The sequence below is a fragment of the Phalaenopsis equestris genome, unplaced genomic scaffold (genome assembly GCF_001263595.1).
Source record: "Phalaenopsis equestris unplaced genomic scaffold, ASM126359v1 Scaffold000139, whole genome shotgun sequence".
Taxonomy (NCBI): domain Eukaryota; kingdom Viridiplantae; phylum Streptophyta; class Magnoliopsida; order Asparagales; family Orchidaceae; genus Phalaenopsis; species Phalaenopsis equestris.
The window spans coordinates 392361-404958 of NW_018164581.1; the positions used below are offsets into that span (position 1 = coordinate 392361).

Below are 12598 nucleotides of genomic sequence, written 5' to 3' on the forward strand. Positions count from 1 at the left end.
GGGATAGAGGCTGCCAAAACAGGAGGTGTCATTAAATATCATTTAACGTCCTCAAAGGCCTGTTCGCATTTCTCTTTCCAAATAAATTTGGCGTCCTTTTTAATTAATGTCGAGAAAGGCTGACACCTACCTGAGAGATTAAAAATAAAGCGTCTTAGATATGCCAACTTCCCCTGGAAGGAATGTAGCTGCTTCAAGATTTTAGGGGGAGGCATTCCCAAGATAGCTTTAATCTTATCCGGGTCGATCTCGATTCCCCGATGACGGACAATGAATCTTAGAAATTTCCCGGAGGTAACGTCAAAGGCGCACTTTAAGGGATTCATTTCAAGGTCATATCATCATAACCGTTCAAACACAATCCTCAAATCATACAAATAGTATATTTTTTGTTTACTTTTGATGACCGAATCATCCACGTAGCATTCTACTTGATTATGGATGAGGTCGTAAAAAATCTTCGTCATTGCGCGCTGATATGTTGCTCTGGTGTTCTTTAGGCCGAACGACATCACTGTGTAGCAGAAAATTCCTATCGGTGTTTTGAAAGCTGTAAGTGTTGCATCCTCGGGAGCCATCTTGATTTGGTTGTATCCCGACGATCTGTCCATGAAGGAGAAAATTTCATGTGTTGAAGCGATGTACACCATTTCTGGTATAGGTAGTGGAAACTCTTCTTTTGGACATGCCTTGTTCAAATCTCTAAAGTCGACACAAATGCATATCTGTCCATTTTTCTTCTTAATAGGTACGATGTTGGCTAACCACCTGTGGTATTGCTCTTCTTTAACAAAGTTGGCGTCTATCAACTTTTTCACTTCGGCGATGACTTGTTGTTCTTTTTCAAGGAGCATTCTCCTTGGAGCTTGTTTTACCAGGGCTAAATTCTTGTCCACCCCAAGTTTATGGACTGCAACCTCTGCTGACAACCATGGCATTTCATCGTAGCTCCATGCAAAGCAATCTTTGAATTCTATTAATAGTTTGACCAATTCTGGAAATTCTTAGTCATCAAGTAGAGAACTTATAAATGTAGGTCAGTTTTGAGTCCCGTGTATGTAAAAGTCCCAATAAAGAATTTTAAGGTGCTCTTCCAAGCCTTATTTACTCTTTATTTCTGGGTTATTTTCAGATTATTTCTGTGTTATTTTCAATAATCCCGAAATAACCCAGAAATAAGGGATTATTGAAAATAACCGAGAAATAACCTGAAAATAACTCAGGAATAACATAGAGCTACGTCAGGAGTCCGAACAGAAAATGCGCTCTCATTTGAGTGCATATTCCTCTCATTCTGCACCAAAAATACAAAAATTTTAAAAAAAAATCATATGTTTTTACATGTATATGTAATCTAAAGCTTAAGTTTTACATGACATGAAGAAAATATAATTTATGGTTTTGAGTGATATGAATATAAAAATTAAAATTTTGGTTTTAGATATGTAAATATATGTGAATTAGTGGTCGGTAAATGAAAAAATTATTTCATACAGTGATACTGTATGTAGAAATGCATATGATATCTGATCTTCACCGTCCATCAAAATTAAAAAAAAATTAATAAAACTTATTATAATTTTCAAATAAATATTTACTTATTTTTTGCAATTGTACCTGCTCGTTGAAAAGTCAGCTAATAGATTCTAAGGTACCGTACTATGGGGGTCACCACCAGCTCTGTGTTATGTCTGCACGATCTATAGACATTATTGTACCCGATTGGAATAAAACAAACTAATATTACTCACCACCACTCAAATTTCATCTTATTATTCGATATAAAAACTTAGTGAAAAGCAGGAAAAATATAGAAATATCTCTCTGTGGCCAATAAAATAAGCTTTTTGGCGAGAATGATCTACTTAGAATTTACCCAAGGCCAATAATTTTTACTATTTTACATAAATTAATATAAGTAGCATAAATTAATATAAGCGCCATATACATGCATACCGTCATATTCCTACGTATTTGCATATCGGGTAAAGTGTCAAAATAGTTTCTGATTATTAATATGGGATTGTTGTAGTCCCAAAGGTTAAAGAAGTGTAAAATTAGTCCATAGACTCTTTAAATTAGTACTAAAATAGTCACCCTGAAGAACTATTAGTGCTTAATTTTAAATAGTTGGGGGCTAATTTGACGACACTTCTATAAATAATCGAGGACTATTTTAACACTTAACACTTCACTTATCTATCATCTAAACTTTATATATTTCTGCCACTCAAATATCTTATATCACATAAAAAATATTACTAATTTAAGTTAAGAAAAACAAAAGTGAAATACAAATTTGCCATGCCCAAGTAGAGATGCATTTATATATACAAAGCGAAATAGTAGTTAGATTTATAAATACAAAAGAATTAAGTGTTATGTAAGTAAGTCTTCTAATACAGGGCTCACCCCTAGCTGAAATGGCAAAGGAGGCTAAACCAGCTTAACAAAAGGAGATCAAGGGGTCGGTCGGCCCTTTCCTCTCGATTAAAGTTGCCACCCCATGGGAGGAACACCCTCTAGTTATCTACTTTTAAATATATGTTGCTTTCTTTGATCAAGGTCAATTTTTTGCTTCTGTTTTTTTGTCATCGACATCTTTATTTTGCTAGGTTGTATCTGAGGATAAGTGGTGCTCCGATTATATCCTGCTCTAAGATGATGGTTATCTCCGCATATTTCTTTCCCCATTCCTCTTGCATGCTTGTTCCTGACCACCCTGTGCCTCTCCTACTTGTTGTTGCACCCTCCCTGCACTTTAATTGTTGTTCTTGCCCCTTCCAACACCCTCGCCTGCTTTTTGTCGCCCTTCCAACGCTTCTCCCACTCGCTGTTGCACTCTCCCCGCACCGTGTGGCTGCTGCCCATTCCTACATCTTCGCTTGTTGTTGCCACTTATTGCACCACCCCTAGCTTGTTATCGACCTTCTAAGGTGCCCTTGTCGCTGCTGGTTGTCCCGTCGCCCGATAGCCCTACACCAGATAGCCCTACAATCACTACTTCCCTAGCCACAACCACTGGCACACCTCACCTTAGCATGGTTTTGTGTTTATTTCATGTTTTTCCTATTTTAAGAGTCATTTGTAATAATCCTATTTACTTTTGCAAAATAATATTAGCAATCGCATTGGGTCATTTTGGCTATATCTACAGGATATTCACCGTAATTTTTCAACATTGCATAAGCTGAGATCTTGTAGTAATCAAAACCTATGTTAGCTGACTTCATCCTTTATTTAGCCGAGTTATATTTCGAAAAGAGTTTTTTCAAAGTTGACCCTATCATTTGACTATCAGTATGATTTAAGAGTTAAAATAATTTTTCATTTACTCTTTAAGAACTTCCTTATTAGAGACAAACTCCTCGATTTGCCAAACAAATATTTTAAAAATGAAAACACTAATGAAAAATTATATAGAACAAATTTGAGGTAGAAAAGTTTAAATGACGTAAAAATGAAAGATTTAATGCTAATATATCTTATCTCATCTAGTAAAAATTTCATTGGCATGATTTTCGTTGTCCCTCCGAAATTGTCTGCGTGTAATTTCATATTTAAGACATACGTCCACATTCACCTCACTTTTTTAAATGTTAAATAATTTTAGTACGTCGGATCTCATGTTGTTTGTGTGTTCACACAACCAAAGAGAAACTTATGTGAGGAAGATAAATAAAAAGGATGAATGTGTTCCCTAGGCCTGAATTATTGTTTTGTTTTTCGATTCTCCATCGGTCGAGCGTTGAAGATGATCTAATGAGAGGAGGGAGACAATAAAGCTTTTCTGAGAGTCATGACATAGGATTCCTCAGAAAAGGTAGAGATAGTTGATCCCCTCTTCAATCTCCTTTCTCCCCGTTTACACATGTTCAAAAAGTATTATAATACAAATCGAGTAATACAAAAACTATCCATAATGCCTTGATGAAAAACTTGCAACGTGCATATCTTGTTGCTCATAAAAGTATGCAGCATATTTCTACTTGATGTCAATCTTGACTATTGTGTTCTGATAGTTCCAAAAATTGCCAAGAAGGCAATTGAGCTATTAAGCTTGGTTAGTCAAAATGTGAGATGGAACATCCAAACCAAATCCACTAGCTAATTCGTCGAGTTAGTCTACCAGGTCAATTTAGCAAGTGAACTTGATCACTCGGCAGCTGCCAGCTCGACAACTTGGCAGACTTTTTTAAGTGTATACAACCACATTGATTGAAAACAAGATCTTATTTTTGTGGATACTAGAAAGAATTTAATCATAAACACACTCAAATATACAAAATCTTGGACTAAGATATATATATATATATATATCTGTATTTTTATGTACAGACATACATACATACATAAAGGGTGAGAGAGAGATTTGAAACGAATATTATATATAAATTATAAAATAAACTGCTAAACTCAAATGCACAGTTAAAATCCTAGTTACAAATTTAACTTTCCTATAAATCATATGAAAAATTGGTTAAAAATTATTAACCAGTTAGATCTGGCTTTAACTTGACAAAAAAATATAATTAGATCAGGGCCTCTGTAAATTAAATTTATCATGGCATCCCATTAATTGTTAAAAAGTCCATACATAGAAGGAAAATTGATTTCAAGATTCTATGATCGAGCATCAATCATATCTGATTGTTAAAAATTAGTTTTTTAAACTGTCTGCTCAATTATATGACTGCCGAATTAGATCAAGATTATAACTTTTTAATTCCCAACCAGATTAATCCAAAGTGTGTAGTAGCCGGAGTAATAATCAGTTGATTTCTGTACAACTTTTTTTTTTTTTTTTTTTAAGGTGAAGTCGATATTTGGTCTAGTGGGCACCAAATATTGATTCTCTCATATGGGTTGAAAACCCGATGTGCTTGATTCTTATTCTAATAACTCGCACCACATGATTCGAACATCCGACCCGAGTGACTTATGCCAGAAACCACACTAATGAGTCAGGTCTTTTGCACCAGTTGATTTATGTACTATCATCTAAAATTTCATATTTACATATATAACACTTATCTTTAATATCACATCAAAAAATCACAATTGCGTGTATTTTAAAAATGAACACGCTGCTTCATATATAGGTTTATAACACTGAAATATTATTTATATAAATATAATTTTAAACGTTAAATATGTAAATACATAAAATACGCGTGTATGTAAATTAAGAAGACAAGGCATTTCCATACATAGCACACAATTCTTATATATAAATGCATAATAATTGTGTGGTATTTTATTTATATGATTATCTTCATATACCTCAGTCTGTTGATTGGCATCCAAAGTATAAGGCCCCTCTTGGGGGTTTAAATCTCCTCTGACACAGTTAGCCTCAAAGAGATTTTACTCGATGTGTTATGCAAATTAGGGATGGTTGAAGACTAGTATAATGGCCTCTGGCCCTCTAGCAATTCCTTTTAAAATATATATATAATTATTGTTAAGCGAAAATTAGCCGGACACAAATGAACAAAATTTTATTCATGTTTGACTCGTTTATAAATCGAGCACTCTCTATGGAAGGAAGTGATTATGAATTTTAAAATGATTTCTGCATCTTTTAATATTTTAATAACATTTTAAAATAAAAAAAAATAAATAAACATACACTCAACATACAAACACAATTCTAGGCAATATACTTAAACTGAAAATAAATAATAATCATTTATTATTTCTAATAGTAAAAAATTCAAATTTTACCCTCTTTAAATAATAAAATTATATTGAATGATTTACATACATACCACCCAATCCTCATATATTTCCGTCTAATATCAAACTTTACTTTTTACATTTATAGCACTTATGCTAGAGAAGAAGCCTCACTTTCTAAAGATTCGCAATAGTGATATTTTTTATATGGTTTGAAAGATTTGAGGGGTATAAATATAAATATTAAAATTTAGATATTAAATGTGTAAATACGTGGGCTTGTTTTATGCACCCGTCAAGAAAAAATTTTGACCATATCACACATTGAAATACTGATAAAAAAGGATGGCAAAAGTATAAAAACTTACAGATTCTAGGTTATGACTACATAATCAGATTTACAGAAGGAACTTCAGAATCAAACCTGCACAAGGCTTCACCATGCATAATTTGCACCTTTTAACGAGCACAAAAAGACTAATAGAGGCACTAAACAGACGAAAAAAAACCACTAAAAATGCATAATTCACAAAATAATACTTACAGGGATCCAATCCATTCTTCATCCTTCTTTCCATTTGAGGAATGTGATCCGCAGCAGAACGAAGATGCACACAAAGCAGGAGATTGTTAATATTAGCAGTTCAAACAGATCCTGGGCATGCATAATGTTCCAAATATTCTTCAGAGTCTCCTGTGCCTATCAGCAATTATTAGTTAGCATCATGAATCTAATATCTTAGTCTTATGAGAACCTGCAATGTAAGAATATTATTGAAGAAATGGCAATTAGGCACCAGTATTGACAATTAGAATGCAAAGGAACAACCAGAGTAAGAAAACAATCAAGCCTGGTATTATATTTTGAGCCAAGTTTGAGTTCAAGTTGTGATTTGCATCAAACTAATTTCGAGAGAGCCATCTTTTGAGTTTTCAAAAATGGTTATGATTTTGAGAACTAGCAATCACATAACCATACAAAGCAATCCCGAGGGATCACCACGTTAAGAAGCTATCTATCGGATTACAGTAACTCACCCTCTAACCGATAACCTAGCCTTGCGCTGCCAACAGAAGTTCCTTATCTAGGGATTAATAGTCGACAACCAGAGTAGTGTAGCCGACCAACAGAGCTAAGTCTCGCTGGCCTGAAGACAAGCAAAGACCGACCGACAAACCTGATTCAGCACAGTCGAACGAACAAACCAAGACCGATTGATTTAAGCCGACTGAGTCGTAGGGTAGTCAAACCGAAGACATATACATGTAAAATACCTAAAATAACCTGTAACTCCCCCTTTAAAGTAGGCGTAGACATATAATTTCAAATATAGTATTGTACCCCCTCTATAAATAGAGGAATCATTTCATGTGAAAGGGCTAATCAAAAATTCAGATTACTCTTCATTATTGTGCACTTCCCTCTCTATCACTCTCTCCTATCTTACACTCTATTACTTGTGTGTGATTCACGGACAGATCAGTATTCAACATGAACAAAAATAAAAAAGATTATTTCATGTGTGTTAAAGAATTAGACTTTGGATGAAGCACAACTACCCATTGTTAATATGAGGGCCAGACGTAAAGCCTTAGCTGTTCATATTATTGCTCTGACTTAACATTTTTGCTGCAAGAGTTTCTTCTTCTCGCCCCTTCTCAGATACAAAAAACATATCCCTATTTTGGTCAAAAGTTTCACCCATTCCCATCCCTCTTCCTCTTCTCAACTTCCTTTTATTTGCATATGATTATGTGATAAATGAAACCAATGATTTCTTCGTTTTTTATAGTTGCAACATGAGATGGTAGCGGTGAGAGTACTTAGTGGCGCTTAAGTCAGATAACCACCAATTCAAAAAATCAAGTAACCAAATCCTAGAATAGTAGTCATTAATCCTAGAGAATTAAGCATGAACGAATCTTGAATTTAAAAATTATCAATGTTGAAAATCAAAATCAAATATTGTCTAAGATGATTAGGAAATTTAGTCCACACTCAATAAACTCTCACCAGGAGTATGATTTTTGATGTACTAGCTTAGTAGTCGTGTTTAAACAATTATCTAGGTTTCCTCCAAGATCAAAATCAACATAAAGTTATAGTTTTAAGTTCTTCCAAAATTTGCAAAAAAGATGCATAATATTTTTTAGATGGCACAATATCCACTATACAGCTTTCCAATGTTATTTTCTTAGATTGGACGTGCACTTGTTGCTTTCAGTGTTTGTACAATATTTGTTCTTGTGTAAACTATCAGACAAGATCCAACGAAACGACTAAGGAATATGAAATTTTGGCTGGATGCTCATTTTTCCTTCTTTGTCTGTAACATTTAATTTTGGATAATCTCAAGGAACCAAATAGCGATATATCGATTAGTCTTTGTCTTTGTATTTGTTATGTTAAATTAGTCCAACACCTTTCCAATATATTGTGACTTGATGTACCTATGGCCTTAGTTACAATCTATTCTCATCTTAAGAATCTCTTAGCATCTCTGCAGTCCTTCCTTTCAAACTCGTGTGATAAATATTGCTTTACATTTTTGAACATTTATGTATTAACTTCCATAATAAAATAAGTCATCCAAATATAATAATAAAATAATATACATTTTTTCATATTCCCTTAACATGCCAACAGTAGTTGACATTAAATATGAGGAACTCCATCCCCTATATGAACCTCTGTAATTTATGAACTATTAATGAAGCATTAATTTCAAACAATAAATGCTTTTATTTAACTTGCGCATGAAGCTTCCCTTCAATGGATTAACAAATCATTTTCGTTGCAACATTCAAATGTCTTCCTACAAGACGCAATAGGAGAAAGTTTTCTTGGCATTTATTTTCTATATTATTTTCTCAAATATAGATTACTGTTGCTACACTGCTTAACACTAGATGAATAGTTGTTAGTTTAATTACAAAAGAGAATTTTTAAGTATAATTTGTAATTTTCTTATAGTTGGAATCCCATAATAAAAAGTCTTGATGAACGTTTTAGGAGAAGGAAAAATGAATTATTCATCTTCAATTCCATATTAAATAATAACAAGTTAAATAGAGGGGATGGCTCTCATATAAGAAAAGTCATAAAATCAGTCATAACTCCCGATAATAAAATATGAAAATAGAAATTATAACATACCAATAATACTAAACTCTAAAAATATAAAATATTAAAATAGAAGATACTAAAAATAAAATCTTCCTAAAATTCCAACAAACAACCCCCTCCTCAAGTTGGAGCCACAGATATCCATCATGTCCAATTAGCTTACAAGAAGCTCAAAACTATGCCTAAACAACCCTTCGATGAAGATATTTTGTAATTTGTTGAGCAATAGAGATAAATGACGTGCAAATAGCTTCATTATCAATTTTTACTTTTATGAAGGATTTGCCAATCTTCACCTGCTTTGTGTGATCATGTTGCATTGGATTTTTTGTAATTGTCATAGTATAACTTCAATGGCATGTTTATCGGGATCTGCAACTCTTCAAGAGTCATTTTCAACTATAAAATATCACATACTCCACTAGTCATAGCCCAATATTCTGTCTCGGCACTACTCGCAACCACATTCTGTTTTTTACTCCGCCATGTAACCAAATTTCCCCAAACATACATACAACATACAAGCATCGATTTCTTGTCAATAATTGAGCTCACCCAATCTGCATCAGTGCATGCCTCTACTTTTGATTATGTGGTCTTCTAAAAGAGTAAGCCCATGCCTAGTATACTTTTTGGGTATCCGAGAATCCTATTAACTACTTCAAGGGGTTTTTCAAGACTTATCAAGCTCACAACAAAGGCAATATCAGACTGTGTATGCGATAAGTAAATCAACTACCCCACAAATTTTTCATACCTCATTATTCACCAGATCACATTCCTTTACGACCTCAATTTTTTATTGGCATTAATTGAAGTATATGTAGGTCTACACCCACTTATCCCAGTTTCCTTGAGAAGATTAAAAACATATTTTTGTTGGGAGTTATCTCGTCAACATACACAATCAGTATGACTATATTGTCATGCTTTGAATGTCTGAAAAACATTCTATGATCTTCTTGCCCTTGAGTATAACTTTGACATTTAACCAACAAAGTAAAATTATCAAACCATGCCCTTGATGACTGCTTCGACTCGTATAAGAATTTTTTTTAGTTCACACACATTTGTGTCAAAATTCTCACAAAATTTTGGAGGGGTATCCATATATACTTCTTCCTACAAGTCCCGATTAAAGAGAACATTATTTATATCAAACTGTTATAAAGGTCAGACAAGGTTAGCAATAAATGATAGAAGAAATCTAATAGTTTGATTTTGCAACTAAGGTCCGAGTGAATCTCTTGACAACCAATTGAGCCTTATACCATTCTAGAGAGCCATCAGGATTATAATTGATTGTGAACACCCATTTGCACCCAACAGTTATCTTTCCTCTAGATAGATCAACTAATTCTTACGTGTCATTCTTTTCAAGAGCTTTCATCTTCTCGAAAAGAGCCTCCTTTCACTTAGGGACTTTCAGAGCATCATGCAAAAAACTAGAAATCTCCATATAAAATAATTGTGAGATAAGCACACAGAATGCGGGTGAAATATTTTCATATGACACATAATGGGACAATGGATGTTGGGTGCAAGACATTTCCCCTTTACAAAAAATACTGAGAAGGCTAGACTCATTAAACGCAGGATTGGAACTAAGCTCAAGCTCAGGACTAGAAGACGTAGAACTTGCAGATGAAGTGGACTGAACATGAGGTAAATGATCAGTGAGGCTATTACATGAAGGGTCCGTGGATTATGTGCATCGCAAAGAATTTCTAGACCCTTTATTTTGAGTTGTTCTTTGTGGCAAGTAGACACTATAAATGGTATTAATGTCGTAGTTTTTTTTTTCTTGTTTCTTCTTTGTTATGAACATCAACATATGTCATTTTAGGAATACCAGAATCACTTCCAATACCTAAAAAACGCGACACACTTTCTCTTGATATAAATATTGCATTAATTTTCAAGTTGAACAATCACAGTTGTGGATATACTATTTTGTGAGTATTCGGTTGAAGATCTTGAAACTCAATCTAAATCTTTTTTTGGTTCCCTCCCTTGAAAATGCGGCAAAAAAAAGAATGTAATTAAAAAAAACGACATCCATGGTAAAAACAATTTTTTTTGGAATTAGGATTAAAACATTTATACCCCTTTTGATTAAGAGTATAATTAACAAACATATTTATTTGTTCAAGGCTTAAATTTTCATTGATTATGATTATGAACGTGAACAAAAACAGTACATCTAAATAAATTTAAAAGGAAAGAAAAAAGTTGATTCTTTGGAAATAATTTTTGAAAAATTTTTGAAAGTGTTTCAGAGTTTAAAATATTATTAGGTGTCTTATTTATGAAAAATATCATAGTAAAAACAGCTTCACTCCAAATACATGTTGGCATATGATTGATAAACAAAAATATCAAAGCTACTTTCAATAAATATTTCTTTTTCTTTCAATCATAACATTTTATTGTAGAGTGTCGATACAAGAGTATTGATGAACTATTTCAATTTTGAAAAAAAAAAATTAAACAATTGTATTTTTGAAATATTTTCGACTATTATCACACTTAATATTTAATTTTTTTTGAAATCGTGTATGTACTATAATGTAAAAGTTTTTTAAACTTATTTCCAATTTAATTATTTTAATTAAAAACTCTCAAATTAATCTTGTGTAATCATCATTAAATGTCAAATAATTTATTACCCGGATATGTGAGTTTTACAAGGTCCATGGATATCACTATAATCAAAAATAAATGGTGTAGCTGGTTTGTAACATTGAGGAGAAAAATACGCAACATGATGTTTAAAAACTGACAAGCTTCACATTGAAAGAATGACAAATCTTTTTTTTTTTTTTTGAATAAACTAGGAAGCATCTATTTTAAATACCAAAAACTAGAATGGTCTCACATATAATGTTATAACATAATATCATTATCTTTGGAAACAAGAACAAAGTTTAAATAAGTATACTAACATATTGCCTAATTGGGTCAAGTTTATCGTCAAAATAATTGAATTCATTTTTTCTTTAGCACTATCAATTATCGTCCTAATGTTCAATCCTTAAAAATCATAGCAATAAGGGTAGAAATTAGCTTTACATTGATATTCAGAGGTGATTTTACTATTTGAAAATAAATTACAAGACAAATTGAGAGCATGTAGCACATCGTGAAGAATTAACAACGAAGTGAGTCTGACAGTTCCTATCCCGACAATTATCAAGAGATAACCATCAACAAGTTCGACATTTTTATTAAATGCACAAGGTTTATAGGATGAGTTATAGGATGAGATCAATTTAGAGCAATCAGTCATACAACAACTGCACCAAAATCAATTATACAAGAATGAATAAAATTAGAAATAATACTTAGCAACGTAGTGGCTAGAGAGTTAATGTTTTGAACTAACGAATAAGATAGAGTCAAGAAGAATTTTGAAAATTGAAACAATTTTTTCGGGTGTTCGAATTTTTTTTTGGTTAAAGAGATTGCAACCAAGTTTGCAAAAGGCTCTTTAGTTTCCTCGACAATAACTTAATAGGCTCGACCTCCTCATTTGGATTTTGATTTCCACTTTACAGGGTTTCCATGAAGTTTCCAATATGCCTTCTTCATATGACATGATTTTCTGTAATGCTTGCACCACCTGAGGTAAGGCGAATTGAATTTGGAATTACTGGAACCAGTAGAGACAGTAGTTCTTTGGGTGCCGGCCATAACTGACTTTTACGACATCATCAAAATCGAAATGAGAAAACTCACGAGCAACGCCTACCTCAAGGGCAACAAACACAATCAGGGTTCCTTTAGGGAAAG

General features: G+C 33.0%; 1 protein-coding gene across 2 annotated transcripts in view; it reads right to left on the reverse strand.

The window, feature by feature from the left end:
- Nucleotides 1-5983: 5983 nt before the first annotated feature.
- Nucleotides 5984-12598, reverse strand: part of LOC110021686 — a 36508-nt gene continuing 29893 nt past the window's right edge. The window contains exons 5-6 of one of the 2 annotated variants that reach the window (XR_002293670.1): nt 6224-6379; nt 5984-6103 (exon numbers count right to left, since the gene is read on the reverse strand). Coding sequence is in view for 1 of the 2 variants with exons in the window: in XM_020720278.1 (XP_020575937.1) it covers nt 6324-6379 (56 nt within the window). In the remaining variant the exon portion in view is untranslated. Of the gene's footprint in view, nt 6380-12598 lie in introns of both variants that reach the window. The other variant, XM_020720278.1, reaches the window with a different exon arrangement.